This window comes from Chrysemys picta, chromosome 4 (genome assembly GCF_011386835.1).
Source record: "Chrysemys picta bellii isolate R12L10 chromosome 4, ASM1138683v2, whole genome shotgun sequence".
Classification (NCBI taxonomy): Eukaryota; Metazoa; Chordata; order Testudines; family Emydidae; genus Chrysemys; species Chrysemys picta.
The window spans coordinates 12988119-13010085 of record NC_088794.1 but is presented as its reverse complement, the minus strand read 5'-3'; the positions used below and the strand labels follow the sequence as shown (position 1 = coordinate 13010085).

General features: G+C 55.2%; 1 protein-coding gene across 1 annotated transcript; it reads left to right on the top strand.

Annotated features, from left to right (window-relative positions):
- The first annotated feature begins 1174 nt into the window (after nt 1–1174).
- Nucleotides 1175–5868, top strand: OLFML3 (olfactomedin like 3). Its single transcript, XM_005294915.4, has 3 exons — nt 1175–1382; nt 1989–2274; nt 4074–5868. The coding sequence occupies exons 1-3, from the start codon at nt 1278–1280 to the stop codon at nt 4856–4858; spliced, it is 1176 nt and encodes a 391-aa protein (XP_005294972.2). The 5' UTR covers nt 1175–1277; the 3' UTR covers nt 4859–5868.
- Nucleotides 5869–21967: the final 16099 nt, after the last annotated feature.

Sequence of the window (21967 nt, the reverse complement as noted above, 5' to 3'; positions counted from 1 at the left end):
TTGCAGAGATGGGTCGCTGGCTGTGGCGCCCTGTGGCCATCCTCCCTATGAGGCTGACACTCTGGTACCAAGGGCTGTTCAGTAACAAGCCAGCTTTTCCCTGCAAGCAGCATCTCCGCAGGTCTGGCTCTGTTTCCTTTGGAGTAGTTTCTGCACAGCCCCCTGCCTACCACTGACGCACCTGGTTTTGTTTAACTCCCCTTGGAGCGCGGGGGCCGGGAATTCCAGTGACAGAGGTTAACCTCTGAAAGGAAACATCCCACCCCCTCCTGCAAAGACTATGCAGGCGTTCCATCCCCTGCTGGCTGGTGCTGTGCTGTGCTGAGGGGCAGGGAGGGGGCTGGAGTCACTGCTAGGTCACAGCTTCACACTGAACCCGGGCCCCAGCTTACAGAGAAGTGCCTGGCTCTCAGGACCTGGCCCTGTGCCAAGCTCTGCCTGCTCTACAACCTTGGCCAAGTCACGTCTCTGCTCCACGCCTCTGTTTCCCCTCCCACCCTTTGTCTATCCAGACTAAGTTCTCTGGGGCAGGAACTGTCTCGCATGATGTGTATGTGCAGCATCCAGCACAATGGGGGTCCGATCTCAGTTCAGCCTCTTGGTGCAACCAGCCCACAGATCACCACCACCACAACCCGCCTTCCAGGAGCCGTTAGTCTGGTACAGCAATGTTCCGGCACTCATGCCCCCGCACTGCGAGACTGGGGCCAAAGCGTGTGTAACGTATCCCCGGGAGAATCGGGCACAAAGGAGTTAGTCACTCAGCCAATGCCCCCCAGCAAGGCTCTGTGGTAAGGATCGTGCTCCATCCTAAGGCACACAGGTGTGGTGCCAGGCCATGCACGTGCCATGCCTAGACAGACTGAGCCCCGTCCCAGCGTAGCCATGGGGAGATGGGAAGAGCTAAAATCAGCAGCTAACCTGCACGTTGCATAAACTGAGCAATGACTGTAACTTGTGCTTAGCCCTCTGGAGCCTGCTTGCCACCCTCCTAAGAAGCTGGGCAGCATCAATGCTTGGGAAAGCCAAGTGGGACTGTGGTGTAGTCTTTTGCTGCAGCTGTTTCTATCCACGAAGGGGTTAAGGCACTTGGAGCTGTTTTCCTTTGGCACCAAGCAGCCCCTCTCCTGAGCCATCTGGATTTAATAAAGGCCAGCGAATGAGGCAGCGTTCCGCCCCCAGGAACTGTCCAAACATTCCAAAGCCGTGAGCTGGAGCCCAGCTCAGAGCCCACCCTGCTAGGCAGAGCAGCGCAGCGCTGCCTTCCCAGGCCAGCCATGGCCCCAAGGCTCAGCCTCCTCCTTGCCCTGCTCCTGGCAGGGGCCAGCAGTGCTCAGCAGCAGTACATGGAGTACATGGATAGGAGATTTGGCGCCTTGGAGGTAAGTGCACGTCTCTGCATTGCCCCGCCTTGCTGTGGGGGAGCAGTGCCAGGCCTGGCTCGGGCTTTTCCCCAACCCGCCGCATTCGCAGCGTGGTTCTCTGCTCAGGCGACACTGTTTTACCTGCACTTAAAGCAAAGCTAACGCTGGCTGTGGGGGGAGGCTGGGTGAAGGGGCCCTGTCCGGCAGTGCTGTGAGCACAGAGGAGCCGGGTGGGAGAGAGGAGCCAGGAGGACATGTGCTGCATGGTGCCAAGGGCTGAAATGAGTGTAGGAGCAGGAGCCGCCTGTGCAGGTGGCCAGCTTGGGGAGTGCAGGAGAGCTTGGGCCAGAGCAGGTCTCCAAACTGCCCTCCCGCCATTGCCGTTCAGAGCAGGATGGGGGCTGTTGTTCCAGGGCATCGTGGACAGGGCTGGGGGTAACGCGAAGCCTTGCACACACCATCAGGCATGCGAACGGTGCTGCCAGTCACTGCATGGCCCATGAGAATGGCATTAGTGTCAGGCCCAGACGGCCAGGGGGAGAGAGAGAGGGCTGCCCCCGTACACTCTGCATTAGCCCCTTCCAGGAAATAGGGGCCCCAGCACCTCACCCTCCCATCCCCCAGGAAAGGATTTCCCAGTGGCATGACCAGAGCAGCCGCTACTCCACCGAGCTGCGCGAGTTCAAGAACCAGGTGATCACAATGCTGGAGAACATGGAGAAGGAACAAGACAGGCTGCGCACGGAGGTGGAGAACACGGCAGTGCGGGTGGACCGGCTGGAGCGCGAGGTGGACTACCTAGAGACGCAGAACCCCGCTCCGCCCTGTGTGGAGGTGGACGAGAAGCTGATGGAGAACCAGGTCTCCACAGCCAAGAAGAGGAAGAACGAGAAGTACGATAAGCTGACAGGTGAGGGCACGCGTCTCCCCCAGCCAGCGACATGCTCCTTGCGCGGTGCCTAGACACTCCCACAGGGAGCTGCTGAGGAATGTTTGTGTAGGTACAGAGCCACTGGCTGGAGTACCGTCCTGCCCCTGCCCCTGCCCCTGCCCCTGCCCCGGCAAAATTCTCCCCTGGACGGGTCTGTCGGCCCCCTGGCTCTGTGGATAGGCCCTGGGCTGAGATCTGCATGCAGGTCGGGCTCTGCTGTGTGTCACGTCATGTCTCGGTGCCTCAGCTCCCTGTCTGTACAATGAGGTCACCAGACCCACTGTGGACTAGCCGCATGCGGGGCAGGGGCTGTCTCCTAGGATCCACACTGCCTAGCACAATGGGGCCCTGCGCTCGGCTGTCACTGAACGCCTGCTCCATGCTCTCCTCGTGCTCTCCATTGAATCCCTGACTCCTGCCACTTGCTGGTGAGGGGCTCGCCCAGTCCTGCTGCCAGTTCTACGGCAGCTCCCTCCATCTCCTGGCACACTCGTGCTCCGTGGTCTTCCCCTGCCCTCCATCCCTGGGCATGCAGCACTTGAGGGACCACAGAGCTGCTTGGCCCCCAGGAGTCCTGCACTGCTGCATGCAGGGACTGAAAGATTTACGACTTGTCAATACCACGAGTCCAATCAGTTCCCTGAGCATCAGAACTGAGGTGCCTGTTGGAGCAGGGAATGCAGCCCCAGGGAGAACCATGCAGCTGCCCGAACAAATCAGTGCCTGCTTCCCGGCAGCCCTGGAGCGGCTAAAGGGACGGGGAAGTTTGGTTCAGGCTCCTTCTTAAACAAAGAGGCTTGGGCCACAGTTTTCAAAAATGGTCTGTTTGGGTGCTTTGCTTGAGCCTCCTGGAGATTGCAGGTAGTGCAGCTCTTGGGGGCAGGCCGGGTACTGAGTCCCTGGCAAAACCGGCCCCAGGGGGACCAGCAGGCTGGGCACTTCGGCCAACTTGGCCTGGTTAGGGGCCTACGAAGCAGCTGATGCTGCTTGGTGACTCCGGACAGGCTCCAAATACAAGGCAGGAAAAAACAGCAGGTTTTACTCTGGAAGTTGTGGGCATAGTAAGGTTCCCGCTCTCCCTCAGAAGCCAGCAGCTTGGCCCAGATCTGCCTGAGGTAACAGCTCGAGGGACTCGGTACATTACACACAAGGCCCTACCTGCCAAGCTCCCACCCGCGGGTCTCATGGCCTGCGGGGAACATGAGAGCACATGAGAGCTGGGAAACCAACTTCTAGAGGCAAATCCGGAGTCTGGGAAATGCAGCAAAACCTTCCTGTTTGACAAACACCTTTCTCCCTCCCACCCGAGACCCCCTAAAACCAAGCCCTCCCCCATCCTGAGCAGAGCGCTACCCCCAAGCAGGGAGGGAGCCAAGGGCTCCAGGGAGGCCACTGCACAACTGCTGTGGATTTTCTGTGAAGGGCGCCCAGATGCGACAGTGCTGGGCAAAAGTACCAAACCCCGAGGCAGCAAGCTAGGGAGAGGAAAGTAATTTGTATTTGCGGGGCTCAGGTCAGGGGCTGACCTCCCTGCATCTGTAGGAGATGTCACTGAGGAGGAATCAGATTGCCCTGCCGTAAGGACTCAAAAGTAAAACCCTCCCTAAATATTCTCTGCTAAAGACCCCCCCTTCCTTCTCCCAGGTGCTTCTCCCGCTGGGGGGGGGGGGGGTGTCCCCAGCCCCTGTGCTGAGGTGCCCAGGGAGGGTGTGAAGGCACTTGGGGCCCTGGCTGGCTGCTGGGGGCTGGCTCTCACAGGCTCTCCTGCGCCCTCACAGATTGCAGTGACACCATCTCCCAGGTGAAAGCCATGAAGATCCTGAAGAAATTTGGCAGCAGTGCTGGGCTGTGGACCAAGGACCCCGTGGGGAGCTCGGAGAAGATCTATGTCTTCGATGGCTCCAGAAATGACACCGTCTATGTGTTCCCCAGGATGAGGGAGTTTACGCTGTTTTCCGCCACGCGGAAGGCAGCCCGCATCAAGCTGCCCTACCCCTGGGTGGGCACCGGGCACCTGGTGTATGGGGGGCATCTCTACTACATTCGGCAGCAGGGCACCTTCCAGGTCATCAAGTTCAGCTTGGCCAATAAGACCATCGTGGACAGCTCCGTGTTCCCAGCCGAGGAGCAGGTACCTGTCTTTGGCCTCTCTGCCTTCAACTACATCGACATAGCAGCTGATGAGGAAGGGCTATGGGCCATCTATGCCACCAGGGAGAATGAGAAGAACATCTGCCTGGCCAAGTTGGACCCCGTCTCCCTGGACATAGAGCAGATGTGGGACACGCCATGCCCACGGGAGAACGCTGAGAGTGCCTTTGTCATTTGCGGGGCACTCTATGTGGTGTACAACACGAGGCTGCCGAGCCGCTCCCGCGTGCAGTGCGTCTTTGACGTCAGTGGCGCCATGACGCCCGAGGATGCTGCCTTGGTGTACTTCCCCAAGCGCTATGGGTCTCATTCCAGCATGAAGTACAACCCCAAGGAGCGGCAGATCTACGCCTGGGACGATGGCTACCAGATCATCTACAGGATGGAGATGAAGAAGAAACTGGAGATCTGAGAGGGGCCAATCCGGCCCTGCCCTTCGCTCTGCCACCCTGCCTCACGCTGAGCGGTGCCTGGCCTGTGCAGTCCACAAGTGCCCAGCCTGCCTCAGGGTGGCAGAGCCAGCTCCTCAGAGCTAATGCAAGGGCCACACGCCCACCACTGCTCCCGGCTCTCCGTGACTGTGAATGGTGCTGCAGCTCCCTGGCCAGCCCTGCCGCTTGACTGACACTCCCCAGCTCACTGCAGCAGGGCCCCATGGCACCAGCCATGGGATCCCCTGCTCACCCGGGCAGTAAGGGGGCAGCCACAGGCCGACAGCATGAGCCCCAGGGACGCAAGGAGCCGTTACTTCGTTGGGCGTCAACTCACAGCATCAGGAAGTCTGGGGTTATTTAACAGGGTTTAAAATAAAAAGCTTCACCAGCAGGTGGGCTTGGCCGGAGCCCTCAGAGAGGGAGCTGTGTGCGGGGCCTCGCTGGGCGAAGGCAGCTCCCGCTTGGCCTGCCATGGTGCACTCCTGGTGCTGTTCCACAGAAGGGCCTTTCTCTCTGTTGGGAGTGGGTTCAGCAGCCTGAACGTCACGCTGAAGTTTTTCTGGAGCTCTCACAGCTATCAGTGATGCGTGACCTAGGGCGGTACTCCGTGTGAACAGCCACCTCCGGTTTGATTTTAGATAAATTCATCCAGCTACAGGCTGCTGACCTAGTTCCACCTTAGTGTGCCTAGAGACTTTGCACTGAACATGCTGTGGCTCAGTTCCTGCTAAGATACTGTTGTGCCCCCTTGAAACACATGGCAACCTGCTTTCTTCCCCCTTTTGTATGGACTAGCTTGTCTCCCACAAACGCTGTCGCTGCACTTTGACTACACTAGTAATCCACCCGCACATTCCCCACCCCCGAGAACGGTTTTGCAATGGGAATGCAGTGCCGGGAATGCTGTTAGAGCCAGAGCACAAACCCCAGCTCCTCAGGATGAAGGCAGCCAAAGAAACTCTTGTGTAATAAAGGATTTTCCACTCTCCTAGTCTTGCCCTGGTCTCTTCCCTCCTCACCCACCTGTGAGATTCCTGCCCTGGCCTTGATCCATGACCGATCTTTAGCAAAGTTAATCGTTGCTCACACACAGGGCGGGCTGAAGCAAAGGCCCAGACATGTCAGGACATGCTGGCAGCGGGGGTCCCTGGTGTGGCTGCACAGCAGGTCCAGAAATGGAGAGTTAATTTATTCCTTCTGCAGCATGCCTGGCTCCTGTAGCTGCTGGTGTGGAGCAGGTTACAAAGTGAGGCTGCCGTGCATCCCCACACTGTCTGAGCTTTATCATGACTATTACTGCTAGGGAGGCGCACAGAAGAACACCACACGCATGTAGGGACAAAATCAGACAGGCTAAGCATAAAATGAGCGACACTCAGCAAGGGACATAAAAGGCAATAGGAATTTCTATAAATACATTAGGTGCAAGAGGAAGATGAAGGCAAGTGTACATCCACCACTTAGCGCTAATAACACATGACATCAAGAAGGCTGAGGTGTTTAATGCCAGTTTTGCTTCAGTCCTCCCTAAATAGGTCAATTGTAACCGGACACTTAACACCATTAATGTAACAGCCAGGAGCAAGGAGTGCTATAGAAGATAGGGAAAGACCAGCTCAAAGAACAGTTAGATTTGTTACTTGTCAAGCTGGCAGGCAAGCAGTCAAGGGGCTAGGAGGGTCTGACATTCCCACCCCAAAGGTCTGTGCTGGATCTGCGAGAACACTGCCACCCATGGGTCCCTTGCCCCTGCTCCCAGCCTGAGTTCCTGCTGCCAGGCCAGGAGGCTTGGGCAGATGTCCGCTTCCGTCTGTCTGCGTTACTATGGGGCCTGGCTGGGGCCCTCCAACGCCTGCAGAGTCACAACACGCCAGGCCCGGCTGCAGAGCCTCAGTCACACAGCTACACACAGCCCATGGTGTCCTGGGGCCTGGCAGAGCATGGCCCATAGGGAGTAGGGCTGCCCACGTGGTACAGCTACCATACCTTGTCTTCCCTGATGCGTTAATCACCCTGAGGTAGCACAGACCTCGCCAGAAGTGAAGACAAAGCCTTTCTCACAGGAGTTTGGGACCATGTGGCTGAGCTGCGGTGCCAGTCCCCCGGGCCATCATCCTTGCGGAGTCCCACACCGTACAAACCAGCCCCTCTGAAATGCCACCGCCTCAGTGTGGAGGGCAGCAGCCAGAGCGCCAAGAGCACCCAGCATGGCGGTGAGGGGGAATTAGGCCAAGGCCTTGGGGCAGAGCCCTGAGGACGCTAGGAGAAGTCAGGGGATCCGTGATGTCCATGCCTCTCTTTGACCAGGGCTCATTCAGCAAAGCACCTCCCCTAGAAAACTGGACCTCAGTCTCTGGGAAGGGCTGTGGCTTTGGGTGTCTAAGGACTGCGGCCAACAAGGCATCCTGAGCATGTTCAGGAGCAGCCGGGCTCTTACATCTTCTGGTTGGGTTCCTGCCAGCCTGCAAGCCAGTAACCTGCTCTGGCTGTACTACAGTGTGAAAAACAAACCCCCCCGTGAAGACCAGAGCAGAGACGCAAAAAGCAACGTGTTCTTAAGCTTAACTGGGCTGCTGGCCGGAGCAACAGCTTCAAAGCAAGGCCATGAAGAATGCAGGCCGAGCTGTTTGTGCTCACACGCACAGCTGTTTGCACAGTGAGGCTTGGAGGAAAGGAACCACACGGGAGGGGACTAGCGGGCTTCCTTGGCTACTCTGGGGCGATCACCTCACACCAAGGCCTTATCTCCTCCAGCCTCCCCCACCAGTGCGGCTCCGCCAATACTAGTATAGGTAGCATTGTCACCATGGTGTCATTAAACCTGCTTGCTGCACCAGCTGCCTCAGGGCTCTCACTGGGAGAGCTGCACCAGAGGCAGTAAGTAGCAGAGAGGAAAGGCCAGTGCAGGTGCAGCCCGTGGGGCATTTCCTGTGAAAGGCCTCTCCACGGTGGGCCCAGAGCCAAACCAACTGTACAGGTGGGGGTGGGGGAGGGGCAGTTAATGGCTAGTGAACTGTACGTGGGGAAGAGGCAAATAGCTGTGTGCAGCTGAAGGAGGCAGGAGGGTTCCTGGTCAGTATTCCAGCCAGGGAATCACAGGAGTGATGGGGGTGTGATCAGAGCGAGAATTACACCCATTTGATGACAAACACTGGCAGACTTAGCACAAATGTGCCACAATACATTCATGCCCCATCCCTCCCTTTTTCTTACTGGGAATAACTAACTATAAGGAATCTCAGGACTTGGCTGTGCAGTGCTTGGGTGAACGGGCATGTGTTGTAGATGGGTGCCACGTGGGACAACAGGGGAGTTTGGATAGGATGGGGAGGACACCAGACTTATCTGGGCCAGGTACGCGCTTCTCTTTTTGGCGCTTCACAGTGGTCAGACCACTACTGCTGTGTAACTCCAAAATGACAATGAAACCATTTATTGAGCCCCACTCCGAGGAGAGAAACCTTCGCAGCTGAGATCCAAGGGCCGTGGAGGGAGCCTGTCTGCAGCAAGCGAAGGGGGCAGTCCTGAGAGGGCTTGCGCAGCTGTCAGCTCGGCACCGAGGGCACTGGACAGGCAGAGCAGCTCTCTGCTCTGAGAAGCTTTACAATCCCTGTTAGATTCAGGCAAACACAGGAGCAGCCGGCCACAGATGGGGGGGTGGGGTGGGTGCAGTGCTCAACAACTTCTTAGCTCATGAGTGCTTCAGGCTAGGGGCAGTCTTCACCACCCAGCACCACGGGGCCCTGACCCTATTGGGGGCTTTGGGTGCAAGCCTCACACAAAGGACACCCTAGCATGGAGCGGCCTGTGGTGAGTCGCCCAGAGAGGTGTGCACAAGGAGAGGGCATCTGATAACACCAGGGCCTTGACCCGTAACAGATGAGTGTCTGTTCAGCAATGACGGCTTCAGCACTGGGCCTTCTCTGGCAGCTATTGACCAGCTGGGGGAGCCAAGGGAAAGGAGGATTTGCTGCACTAGGGCGGCTTCATTGCACCAGGACCCACAACCTTACCAAGCAGCCACAGAGCAGCCTGGCTTGCATGCCGGGGTGGAAAGGATGCACTGAGCGTTGCAGGGTCCTGATGTTCCCTTCACTAGCCCGGTCTCTCCCTAGCGACCAGTCTCACAACCTCTTAGGGCACAGCCGTAATGGCAACACAGCCGAGCAGCGTGTCAGACGGGAGAGGACAAGGGGATAGTTGTGAGCAGGGTGGGGGCGTTCCATGCACAAGGGATGCTGCATGTGGAGCTGGCATGTGAAGGGGTGTGGGAAGAGTGGCACCGGGGAGCACTACAGGGTGTGGGGGGCACTGCAGTTGTTGGAACAGGGGACTGAGTCAACCTGGCTTCTCTCTGGGCTCTGCCGCCCACTTGCTGTGTGATCTTTAGTTACTCAGTCACTTTTACTTTCTCTACTGGGCGTTTCTCTCCTCTCCAGCATTCAGGGGAGACCTCACCAGGACAACCCAGCTAACAGCTTGTGCCTAATTAGCCATGCGCACTGGTTCCTCCAGTCAGCGGCTGAGAAACAGAATTAGCCTGAGTGAATCCATTTAGCTGGGGTTCCTCTAATTGCAAAATCCTTGACCCTTTTGTAAATCCTTCCTTGTTAAGTTCTGCTATCTGAGCCAGTTACTTCCTGGGTTCTCAGCCAGAGGGTCTAACCTTCCTTTCTTCATGGCTAGATGGGGTAGGCTCCCACAGCTGTTTGCTGTACCATGGGACCACGCTATGGCAAATGGGACACCCCTTCCGCCCCCCGCATTTAGCCATTCAAGCCATTCACCTGCTCCTTTATCCCTTCAAGAGACCTCACCAGCAATGCAACAGCCATCTTAACACCTGTCCACTTTATACATAAAATATTGGTTGGTTGTATAAAGTGGGATTAAAATACATGGTGTGAAAAGTTCAACTCATGTTGTGAGTCAAGCAGAGAAATTATCCAAGTGTGAAGGGCTGTGTGAACTGTCAAGTTAATTTACTGGCCCCTTTTCCAGATCAGTAGCTTTACAGTAACAGGAATAACGAGGAGTCTAGCGGCACGTTAAAGACTAACAGATTTATTTGAGCATAAGCTTTTGTGGGTAAAAAATCCTACTTCTTCAGACACATGGAATGAAAATTACAGATACAGTCATATTTATAAAATGTCTCCCAGCTAAGGTAGAAGTCACCTGTGCAGAGGCCTGCACGATATTTAAGCACCACTTATTTCCCACCTGAACCTGTTTGACGTTCGCTTTATTTGAGCAGTAATTTTGCAGGGAGAAGCCATGTTCTCCTCAGCAAACCATGGATGGATTGATTGGAAAATCTGTGAACGTCACCAGGGTGTAGGTGTTGTGGCTTCCCCTGGTGGTGAGCTGGACAGACAAGTTCTCAGAATAAAAGATGCAGGGGGACCCTTTTATTCCGTCAAGCCTGTCCCGGAACGCCAGGCTGGACACCAGAGAGGCCCTCAGCAGGAAGTGACATGTGCAAAGGTAGGAAAAGGCTGAGGGCAGGAGCCCGTGTGTCTCTGGGGCTGGTACAGGAAGAGCTGTCTCAGCAATGTTCAAAGGTTCCTTTTCTCCATGAGCTCCTGACGCTGGGTACTACAGGGCTCTGTGATCCAGCAGACAAAGGTCCAGCAAGAACCAATGGCGGCCTTTCTGCAAGATGCTTTGCCCAGACACGAATTATTGGGCTCCATAAAGGGTAAGTGGGTGAAACTGAGGGGCCTGTGGCATACAGTCGGTCAGACTAGGTGATGGGTGCAACCTGCAAACTGGTGGCCCCTTCTGGCCTTAAGCTCTCTGACTCCACAAACTGTCTCCTCACAGGTGAGCTGGACCCTTAGTGTAGAAAGTTCCATGGGCCTGAGGAGCAGAGCGCTCATCTCTTGCTGCTTGCCTCTCTGCCCGGGGAACACGGAAATCCAGGGGGATTTTCCACATGTCCTGTTCTTTGCCAGGGCTTAGAGATCTCAGACAGATTTGTTTATATTTCAGCTCTGTTAGAGAGAGGTGAGCTGTACTGCAGCAGCAGGATGGGAAAGAAAAAAAAAAGTCACGTCCACAGCCCAAGCAGAACTTCCTGTAGCAGAGACGAATCCAAGGATATGTCTCCACTGCAGCTGGGCGTGAGCCTCCCCACCCGGGCAGACAGACTTGAGTTAGTGGGGCGTGCACTAAAACAGCAGGGAGGATGCTGGCAGAGGCTCTGGCTCGCCACCCGAGTTCGGACCCCTGTTGCAGAAGGGCTCTGAGCTTGGGCGGCGAGCCCCTGCCTCTGCTGCAGCCCAATGTCCACACAGCTATTTTCAGCATGTCTGCCCGGGCTTACTCCCAGCTGCAGTTTGGACGTATCCCAAGACTCATGAAATTTACTAGAATTCTTGCCATGCAAGTCTGAATTATCCTGGAAGCACCTAGATGCTGATGACGAGTGCTGGAGGAAACCCTTCAATGGATGGATGGATCTTCACCATCTCCAGTTTCTTTGAGAGTGTGGCTTTAACAAGGGACGTGTTCCTACGATGCTCACTCCCTGTTTCCATTGGAATGCTGTATGCTCCACACCGCCTCTCCCTTCCCATTCTCACACCGCCACAGGCAGCTAGCGAGCTCCCTGCCCCAAGGCCCCTGCAGCTCCTTCCACCCCGCTGGCTGCCCCGATGCCTCGCAGCATTTTGCAGTTTCATTCAAGGAAAGAAATATTTTGCAAACAACGAGCTGTTGGCAGGGTTCTGTCTGTGCAAAGCCCTGTTGAGGTTACAATCCACTATGGCCATATGCACAGATATATCACAGGCAATAAACAAGTGACGTTCTCCTGTCTTCAAGCATCGGCTTAGCGTGTGTGGTAACTCCATGTAGCTACTTAAAACCTGTGCGATGTCCTTGTTCCCAAGGTCCCTGCCAGCTGCAGTCAGTGCAATCTGTCCTCGATGGTGGGAGAAGGCTCCTGCACATCTCTATGTGCCATTTTAAAATGGGCAGAAGGTACAAAGAATAAAAAGCAGCGTTGTAATATGCCTGAAATCTCTCCAGGTACCGTACCTGTCCCGTTGCCATGCCGACCGAGCAGAACAAGTACCCTAAATATCTGCATGGTGCTGTGGAACTCTGCAGAAAATGTGTTGGGGAAATTGCTGAAACCCGCCGGTTTCTAAATGAAAAATCTGTTTAAAATAAACATCTGACGAAAGCACAGGGTGAGGCGTGGAAGCCACGGCTGTGGTTGATTTTATCTCATGTGCACCAACTCTGTGCTCTCAAAAAGTAACCTCCCTCCACAAAGAAAGGAAGCCTGGGCTTTTCTGGCCACGTTCTTCTGAAATTAACTGGCCCAAAGGACCCCCTCCTTAAAGCCTGTTCCATGCCAGCCAATCGGTGCTGTGCCAATACTTCCCGGCTCCATGGCTGCAGTGGAGTTTGAGAAGGCAACAGAATAAATGGGAGGGGCTGCTCACAAGAGCCCTCCCCACGCACAGACATATCCTGCCACTTTTTACTGGTGCCTGTTTTCTCCCAAGAGCAGCTCGCTGTTCGGAGGGGCAGGCTCAGGGCTCCACTGCCCTCAGGGCACTTGCCCCATGTCCCCCTTCCTGCTTGGCAGAGGGTTTGATCAGGGTTAGACTCTGCTTGGCACGAGTCTGGGGAGTGCTGCTCAGCCACATCATGAGAGAGGAATCATTACAGTTTGGTTAACAACACTGAAATAAGGCCAGGAAAAATGTGAATCTCTCACAGGTCGGGATACAGGCATGAGTCTCATGGAGAGCATCTGAGCCCTTCCCAGGCTAAGAAAGGGGCTGCTCTCATTTCCATGATATAAAGCCCAAATCAAACCCCTTAGCACCAGAAAGCATGCATGTCCCTGTAACTCTCCAGGGGGCACACTGCCAAGGGACTTGTGAAATTCTCGCTGGTTTCAAAATGAAGCTACGAGAGAGCTCTGCCGCTGGATTGCAGTGGGACCCTACAGGAGCAACCTTTGGTCTCCTAGTCCTAAACTTCTAATCCCAAAGGAACCCGGGGTGGTGGTGGTGAGATCACTCACAGACCCCACCAGAACTCCAGGGACAAGTGGTCTCTCTATCCTGCCGCAGCACCTACAGGCCCAACCTGAGAGCAGGGCTCCCCTGTGCTGGGTGCTGCACACACACAGTGGAGAACCATGGCAGACAAAAGTTAGGACAAGGGAAGTATTATCATCATCATCATCTCCATTTGACAGCTGGAGACCTGAGGCTCAGAGAGATCAAGTGACTAGCCCAGGGCCAAGCAGGAAGTTTGTGACAGAGCCAGGAACTGAATCCATATCTCCCAGTCCAGCCCCTTCACCACCAGATCGCCCTTTTACCCGCCACAGGGCAGTTTCTGACGCAGAGGGGTCCATAGCCCTAAATACTGTAACTCATACTGATGCTGCGTGGTTCTCTGCACAGCTGAATTCCATGTCTGCATTCCCACCCCACACCAAACGCTGGTAGATGACCTGAGCCAATTTCATATGTTACTTGTGCTCTGTGTGAGCTCCACTCCTAGTATCTTTTGAGAAAGGGGTCAGTAATAATGGCTAATGTAGGCTTGGCTCGACAAGAGTAACTGGACATGGGTGAAGCCTTATTTTTTGGATTAAAGAGGTGAATGGATCAGCAGGCTGGGAACAGAACGTCTGTACTAGCTAAGAGAAGAGGGAACACTCAGGGAACAACTTACAATGGACAAGTTAACAATGCATAAAACAACCCTAAAACATAAAATAAGGTAAAAAGCAAGTTGTGCATAAACAGTGCGTACATAGAGCATGCTGTGACAAACTGGGACTGTTCTTGCTGGGGTGTGTGAATGCTGACAGGGGAGTGTGGCTAGGATGGTCTGCATTGGGGGATGGGTGCCGGCCCAAGGGAACATACCTGAGCTTGTAACATGAGAACCCAGGAGGGGGTTGGAGGTCAGATGACTCCGGGGCCCGGAAAACTGAACAAAGGCTGTGGGAGGGGTCGCTAAAGGCAGAGTGCTGGAAGCAGGCTGGAAGGAGGCTGGAGAGTTGGCTGGGAGGCAGAGATGGCTCTGACCCCCCAAGGGGGGTGGGCCGGCATGCCCTGGGACCCCAAGCTGGACCTAACTGAGGGGGGCCCGGTTGTCTGTGCCTGCAAGACCTGTCTTGGACTGTATTCCTGTCATCCAAATAAACCTTCTGCTTTACTGGCTGGCTGAGAGTCATGGTGAATCACAGGAAGCCGGGGGTGCAGGGCCCTAAGTCCCCCAATACTCCGTGACAACTGGTGGCAGCGGTGGGATCTACTGCACCCCGTGGACGGCGCTTCCTGCAGTAAGTAACTGGGAAGCAGTAAAACGAAGGGGGATTAACGGGGACCAGGCCTGCTGAAGAGTGGGAGAGAGACGGTTATTACCCCTGGGAGTGTGTGACCAGCAAGAAGGACTTTTGCAGTAACAGGGTCCCCCGGGGGGATCGCAGCGAGTGGTCCCAGGGGCGGAGGAGTCTGCAGCTCGACCCTGGCAGAGAGGTGGTGACCTCGAGAAGGGCTGGCACACTAGGGGGCCCCCTGGGAACTGTGGGGAGCTGTGAGCACACAGGCCGGTGAGTGGCCAGCGGGAAGATGTATGCCAAGCGGCTTAAGAGCGACCTGGTGGAGCTGTGCAAGCAGAGGCAGCTGCGCATTGGGAAGCTCACCAAAGAACAGCTCATTGCCCAGCTGGAGGCGGAAGATCGCGCGAATAAACTGATCCCTGTGTCTCAGGAAAGCAGCCTGGCATACGCAGCGCAGGCACCAGTGTTTGTCCCAGCTGGGAGTGGTCAGCCGGCTGCTAAGGGCTTCCCGAGACCCCTCCTTCCTATGCCTAGGGGAAGGGTGGGGAGGAGCCCAGCAAATACCAAAGGCGCCGTGGCCCCCCCGGCCAGCAGGGGATCCCCCCGGCGAAGCCCGCCGGCCAGCAGAGGATCCTCCCGGCGACGTTCGGCATCCGTGGAGCGAAATTGGCTGGAATGGAAGAAAGAGCTAAAACTGAGAGAGCTGGAGGATCGTAAACGACAGAGACAGCATGAACGGGAGGAGAAAGAGAGACAGCATCAGCGTGAACGGGAGGAGAAAGAGAAACAGCATCAGCGTAAACGGAAGAAGAAAGAGAGACAGCATCAGCGTGAACGGGAGGAGAATGAGAGACAAAGACAGCATAACCTGGAACTGGCGAAATTAAAGGGCAGCAAACCCCCGGCTGCGGTGAGTGAGGGGGGACCCAGGACTGCACGGAGCTTTGATAAGTGCATCATGGCCCCATACAAGGAGGGGGAGGACATGGACGACTTCCTGAAGGCCTTTAAGACGGCCTGCGAGCTGCACCGGGTTGATCCCGCGGACAAACTCCGGGTCCTTACCCCCTTACTGGACCCCAAATCCGTGGCATTGTACCGCCAACTGGAAGAGGCAGAGAAAGGGGACTACGAACTATTCAAAAAGGCCCTGCTACGTGAGTTTGGGCTGACTCCTGAGATGTACCGGGAAAGGTTCCGAAGTCAAAATAAAGCCCCTAAGATCTCATATCTGCAACTAGCCGTCCGCATGGGAAGATACGCCAGCAAGTGGGCTGGTGGGGCCCAGACGAAGGAGGACCTGATTAAACTGCTGGTACTGGAGCAACTGTATGAGCGGTGCCCATCCGACCTGAGGCTGTGGTTGGTGGACAGAAAGCCAGAGAACCCGCGACACGCCGGGCAGCTGGCTGATGAGTTTGTAAAGAGCCGGTCAGGGGGTGGCAGGGAGGAGCCCCAAAGGAACAGGCCCGCCGCGATGCAGAAAAAGAGTCACCCTGGGACCTCCCAAAGGGGGAATATTGGGAATCCCCTCCCCCGGGAAATGCCCAGCATCAGGGACAACCAACCGGCTCGAGGGGACCCACAGAACATGAGCTGCTATTACTGCGGCCGAAGAGGCCACGTTCGGGCCCAGTGCCCCAAGCTCAAGGACAGACTGAGCAGACCGAACCTGCATAGGGTTAACTTGGTAGAGGCCCAGACGGACAAGGGGCAGGCTTCTCACGCAAGAGGGGCTGGCAGCTTATCAACTGCTCAAGAGAGAGAAGGGCCCCAGGCCAGCTCCTCTAGGGGGCTGGATGCCCCAGACTCAGGGTTTTTGGTTTATACGGTGGGCGCGGGGCTGTCCCTCCGGAGAGAGTACCTTGTTCCCCTGGAGGTGGATGGGAGGAAGGTCAATGGATACTGGAATACGGGCGCAGAGGTGACGCTGGCCCGGCCCGAGGTGGTGGCCCCAGATCAGGTGGTGCCCAACTCCTACCTGACCCTGACGGGGGTGGGCGGAACACCAGTCAAAGTGCCCGTGGCAAGGGTACACCTGAAGTGGGGGGCCAAGGAGGGCCCCAAGGATGTGGGGGTACACCCGTATTTGCCCACTGAGGTATTGATGGGGGGGGACCTGGAGAACTGGCCAAGCAACCCCCAAAAGGCACTGGTTGTGACCCGCAGTCAGAGCCGGCGAGGGGCCCTGCGCCCTGGCCTTGGGGGGGGTGCCTTGCCTGAGGCGCAGGACCCTAACCTGGTGGGGAGGGAACGCCCAGGGACGCGGCTCAGGGAGGCTGCAGCTTCGAACCCAGCGGGCGAGAAAGAGCAGGTGGCCATCCCTGTCCCAGCTGCTGAGTTCCAGGCCGAGTTACAGAGAAACCCCTCCTTGCGGAAGATAAGGGACCTGGCCGACCTCAATGCGGTACAGACCATGAAACAAGGTGGCCGGAAAAGGTTCCTGTGGAAGAAGGGGTTCCTGTACCGAAAATGGGCTCCCCCAGGGAAAATGGAGTCAGGGGGGATCAGGAGGCAGCTGGTGGTACCCCAGAAGTATCGCCGCCAGCTGCTGTGCCGGGCCCATGACATTCCCCTCTCAGGGCACCAGGGAACCTGGCGTACCCAGCAGAGGCTGCTACGGAGCTTTTACTGGCCTGGGGTCTTTGTTACTGTCCGACAGTACTGCGGATCCTGTGACCCCTGTCAGAGGGGGAGGAAGGCCTGGGACAAGGGGAAAACAGCTTTAGGACCCTTGCCCAGCATAAAGGATCCTTTCCAGAGGGTGGCCAAGGTTAAAAGGGCGGCTCTGAACCAAGAGGGCCCAAAGCACAGACCTCCAAACTGAAGTGCTGGAAAAAGACCACAGCCCAGTTGGAGCCCCAGAGGTATGGGGGTGGGAAAAGGGCACAGGCCGCATAAACCTTCCCACATGCGAACTGCGAGTGCCATCAAGCACCCCCGACCTAAGGGGGGGCGTGAAACGGAAGGGGCCTGGTGTAATTCTCACCAAGGAACTGGAGGAATGCGGGGGCATCCATGGGAACGGGGGTAGGTTCGAACTTCCCCAGGTCACTGGCTAAAGTAACCCCGCTCAGTTCGGTCTCGAAGGGGGGAGAGATGTGACAAACTGGGACTGTTCTTGCTGGGGTGTGTGAATGCTGACAGGGGAGTGTGGCTAGGATGGTCTGCATCGGGGGATGGGTGCCGGCCCAAGGGAACATACCTGAGCTTGTAACATGAGAACCCAGGAGGGGGTTGGAGGTCAGATGACTCCGGGGCCCGGAAAACTGAACAAAGGCTGTGGGAGGGGTCGCTAAAGGCAGAGTGCTGGAAGCAGGCTGGAAGGAGGCTGGAGAGTTGGCTGGGAGGCAGAGATGGCTCTGACCCCCCAAGGGGGGTGGGCCGGCATGCCCTGGGACCCCAAGCTGGACCTAACTGAGGGGGGCCCGGTTGTCTGTGCCTGCAAGACCTGTCTTGGACTGTATTCCTGTCATCCAAATAAACCTTCTGCTTTACTGGCTGGCTGAGAGTCATGGTGAATCACAGGAAGCCGGGGGTGCAGGGCCCTAAGTCCCCCAATACTCCGTAACACATGCCATGCAGAAATTGGTTCCTACAACGTAACCAAGCCAATTCCAGAAAGTGCGACGCAATGTATAGTTAATGTAATGTGTAAATGTACATAAAATAAGGTTTGCTGTGTAACTTTGGATGTGTGGTATGAGCTATACCCACTCCTAACGCTTGAGTGTAATCAGCGCCACATACCTTCGCTGTCTCCCAAATAAAATCATCTGAGTGACAAAACCAAAGTCAAACTAAGTTCTTAAAAAAACAAAGTAAAAAAGATCTCGCCCTCCCATCCCCCACATAGTGGTTCCATGATGGGATCGGATCCATTTGTATGGAGCAGGGAACATACAATTTATCATCCATGTAGCTCTGTACTGTCACGAATCGCAACCCAGCAGTTTAGCAATGGAACTGAAAGGGTTTATTGGAAGAAGTTTCCAGGGCACTGGAGCAGTGGGTTAAATCCAAAGGGGGCCTCTATGAACTTCCCAGAGATGTATAGGGGGAGACTGGGACTGCTTGGGGAAAAACTTCCAACAAATAGTGCTAGAAAAAAAACTGCAGAAAAAAAGAAGCAAAGCAATTTTTACTGCAGGAACTAATCCTAAAAGGGGGCTGGATGTAAAGCAGTTAACTGGGGTGGGGGGTGAAGGGGGAATGGCTGGAAAAGCAAAAAGAAATCTATAAGGTATATCCCAACTATTACAAGGGCAGCCATAAATCTGTCCGAGACTGGCTTAGCATGAGGCACTGAGACCCTCACTGCATGTCACCCCCAAGTCTTGAAATGATCAGTTAGAAGGGATTGTTTCCAGGGAATTTGGGGGAAGAAAACACTGAGGAACTATGTCAAGCTACTGAGTACAGGAGTCCCTAGTCCCGCACCCTCTGCTATTGTTTAGAGCAGCCTCTGTTGCTCCCAAATATTTATGGAGAATTTATTTTGCACAAACACTTAGGGGCAGCAGAAGTAAAGTGGAAAATCAGCTGCAATTCTTGAGTAGCTTATGAAAAGTAGCACTCAGCCAGCACGTCACATCTTCCAAGTTCTTTACAAACATCAACTAATTAATCCTCATAATAACCCTCTATGCATCACCTCTGCTGAAAAGCACTTCTACAAAATTCACGTCTGGTCTACAACAGCGTTTTCATTCCAGCAAGCGAGACCGGCTCTGGGGTTACACGGAACAAACCTGCCTTCACTCATTTAGTTCTGGAAAAAATCATTACTGTCTTAGAGTGGAAAGAGACACCATTCAAGGGATAACAATAAACGGGACAGATGACGTCAGGTCACACCGCTCAGGTTGCCTTGGACTGGACACATCGCTTAGGAAGGTTCATGTGGATTTTGGAGCCTGGCAGGGCTGAAAGGGCTGTCCTGCTGGGGAACCCCTGAGGTTTTATCATTCAGAGGAAGGGCTGTAAAGAACTTTAAAAGGCAAAGGAAGCACAGTTCTCCTTTGGCTGGTTGAATGCACCCTCTGTGCTGCCCTGGGTTAAACCACTGCCATATTCCCGTGTGCCAGATGGGTACCCTCCCACCTTCCATCATGTGACAGGGGCCACAGGGCCTGGATATTGCCCCCTGTTGCCTCCCCACTGGGTGTCGGAGATAAGGGCATGGGCCATGCCTGAGCCCTATGGGAGGCAATAGAAACATCTGGCTCTCTTTAAGGTGAACATTTCTCAGCGGCTGTCGCTAAGACTTGTGCTCAGGAGCTGTACAATGGGGCATGACAGGGCTTCTGGGTAGACAAAGATATTGCCCGGACTAGCTGTTGCCCTGACAAGTCAGACAGATGCAGACGAATGGGAAGGAGGCTGCAGGAGTGGAGGATGCTGGTGCCTGGTGAGTTTGGTAACATGTCCTTTGTGCACTTGGAGGGAGGCCGCCTGCCCTGCAGGAGTTGCTGCCATGACCTCCAAGGGAATCTGCAGGAAGGGCTCAGCAGACACGCATTGTCCTGGACTGTTCATGGGGAAGGACAGCAGACATGACATACTCTGAAATCACTGCAAGCAGAAATCCCCCACGGCCGCAGACAGAGCAGAGGAGTCTCTCCCCCTCTCCATTGGGGGAGTTGGCTGGATTCAGTTTGGCTGATTTCCCCTGTACGATCACTGCCACATTGTGGCCCGGCTTTGTGCATTGTGCTGGGTCTGCCAAGGGGCACTAAGGCCAGTGAGCCGCTGTCCTCTTGTTTCTTTAAAGTGATGATGTCGCCCCATGGCGCGTGGGTAGAATCTCTCGTTCATTGGAGCTGGCACAAGCAGATCCCATCCCAGCAGCCTAGTTCTTAGTTCTCCTCACCCCTCTGCCCCGGGACAGCATGCAGGCTGCAGCGAGAGCGCACCCTGCCCTTGAATTTCCATCCTCTCTGGGGCTGGGGCTGGGGCCTGGGCAGGCTTAAATCACGCAGCAAATTATCTGGACTCAAAGGTGAGGCAATTCTCCCCTGTCAGTGCAAACCCAGCCCCTGAGAGCAGCAAGACACATCACACAACCCCTGTGCTGAGCGGCTCCAACAAGGCCACATGCCGACCAGGGCTGGCGCCAGCTTTTTTGCCGCCCCAAGCAGAGAAGGAAAAAAAAAAAAAAGATAAAGCCGCGATCGGCGGCACTTCGGCAGCAGCTCCACCGTGCCGCTTCATTCTTCGGTGGCAATTCGGCGGCTGGTCCTTCCCTCCGAGAGGGACTGAGGGACCTGCTGCCAAATTGCCGCCGAAGACCCAAATGTGCCACTCCTTTTCATTGGCCGCCCCAAGCACCTGCTTCCTGTGCTGGTGCCTGCCCTGATGCCGACAGCTGGCCAGACAAAAGCCCTGCCACGATCAGGCGGGTGTTACTGTTAGCGCTTGCAATGGGCCGCCTGGCACGTTCAGAGTCACAGCTCCATGGGCTCACTGGATCATTGCCTGCCTACTGTTGCATGGGTGTTATTGGTATTTGTCAGGACAGGGCCTGTGCACAACCAGGGAGTGGCTGTTGTTCTACCCCCAGAGGGAGGACAAGGATAAGAGTGAGAGTGGAGAGGAGCAGTGCTTGTGCAGAACCCACAGTGGTGGTGGTACATTTAGCTGGGCTGGTAGGTTGTTTGCTGCTTTCTAAACATTTGAGTGCAGCTCTTACAGCTCCTAGAAGCATCTCGGTTAACGCCCTTTGGATCCTGAGCAGCAGAGAGTTACAAGTCACCTCATGTTCAGAGCAGGGGACTGGGAGTTAGGGCTTCTGTTCCTTCCAGAGTGGCCTTGGGCATGTCATGGCCCCTCTGTGCCTCAGTTTCCTCAGTTGAGAAGTGGTGAGGTGAGTCTGTGGCTGTCCAGATTCATAAAGCCCCTGGACTCCTCAGATGATTTAGACCTGACCAGGACAGAGAAGAGGATGGATATTCAAGGGGCTGTGAGTTGCAGACTATTACTACTAATAACCTTGTGACCCCAATAGTTACAAGAAGTGAAAGGCTCCAACAGAGAAGCTGCAAGCGGGAAACTCCAGGCTCGGACTGAAGCAGGTGGGAACACCACCCCGCGTCTGGCAATTTATGCCTCTTCAGCTATTTCCCTGGGGCAGCTAACATTTCTACCAATTTAAGGGAGATCTAAGGGCTGAGATGGCAGATTTGCTGGCTCACCCCTGGCCTTCAGAGCCATCTCACCTGCGATGCTTTGACTGGAGCTCCTTCTATGAGGTGACATTTGGCTCCGGGCTCCTGACCAGGGAGCTCTAGCTCATCATCCCTCTCTGAAGAAGGCTTCCCCCTAATGGCTCTTAGCTGGCCAAGTCCTATGTGCATTTTTCCCCTTGGAGCTGGTGTTGGATCCAGCAGTTCACGGGTTTCATTACAACGTCAGTAAATCAGCCCTACTAACTGGCAGGGGCTGAGCAAACAAAGCATTTGTTCCACGACTCCTGGGAACAACGAGACCTCAACTGCCTTAATTTGGGGGGAAATAAAATATAAAAAAAGGATACAAAATGTGAATATTAAAAATGGGGAGATTCTCGCCGCTCGTACAATTATCTCTGTGCCTGAGTTGTTTCCCTGCAGCAAGGAAGAGCGATGGTACCTTTGTGTATTTGGTCACACACTTGGTTGCAGTAATTTCTTTATCCCACCACAAAGAGTTTCTACCATAATTCAATTTGACAGAAAACTATAAAGAAGAGGAAACCTCAGAGAAAAATGCATTTGAATTGCCC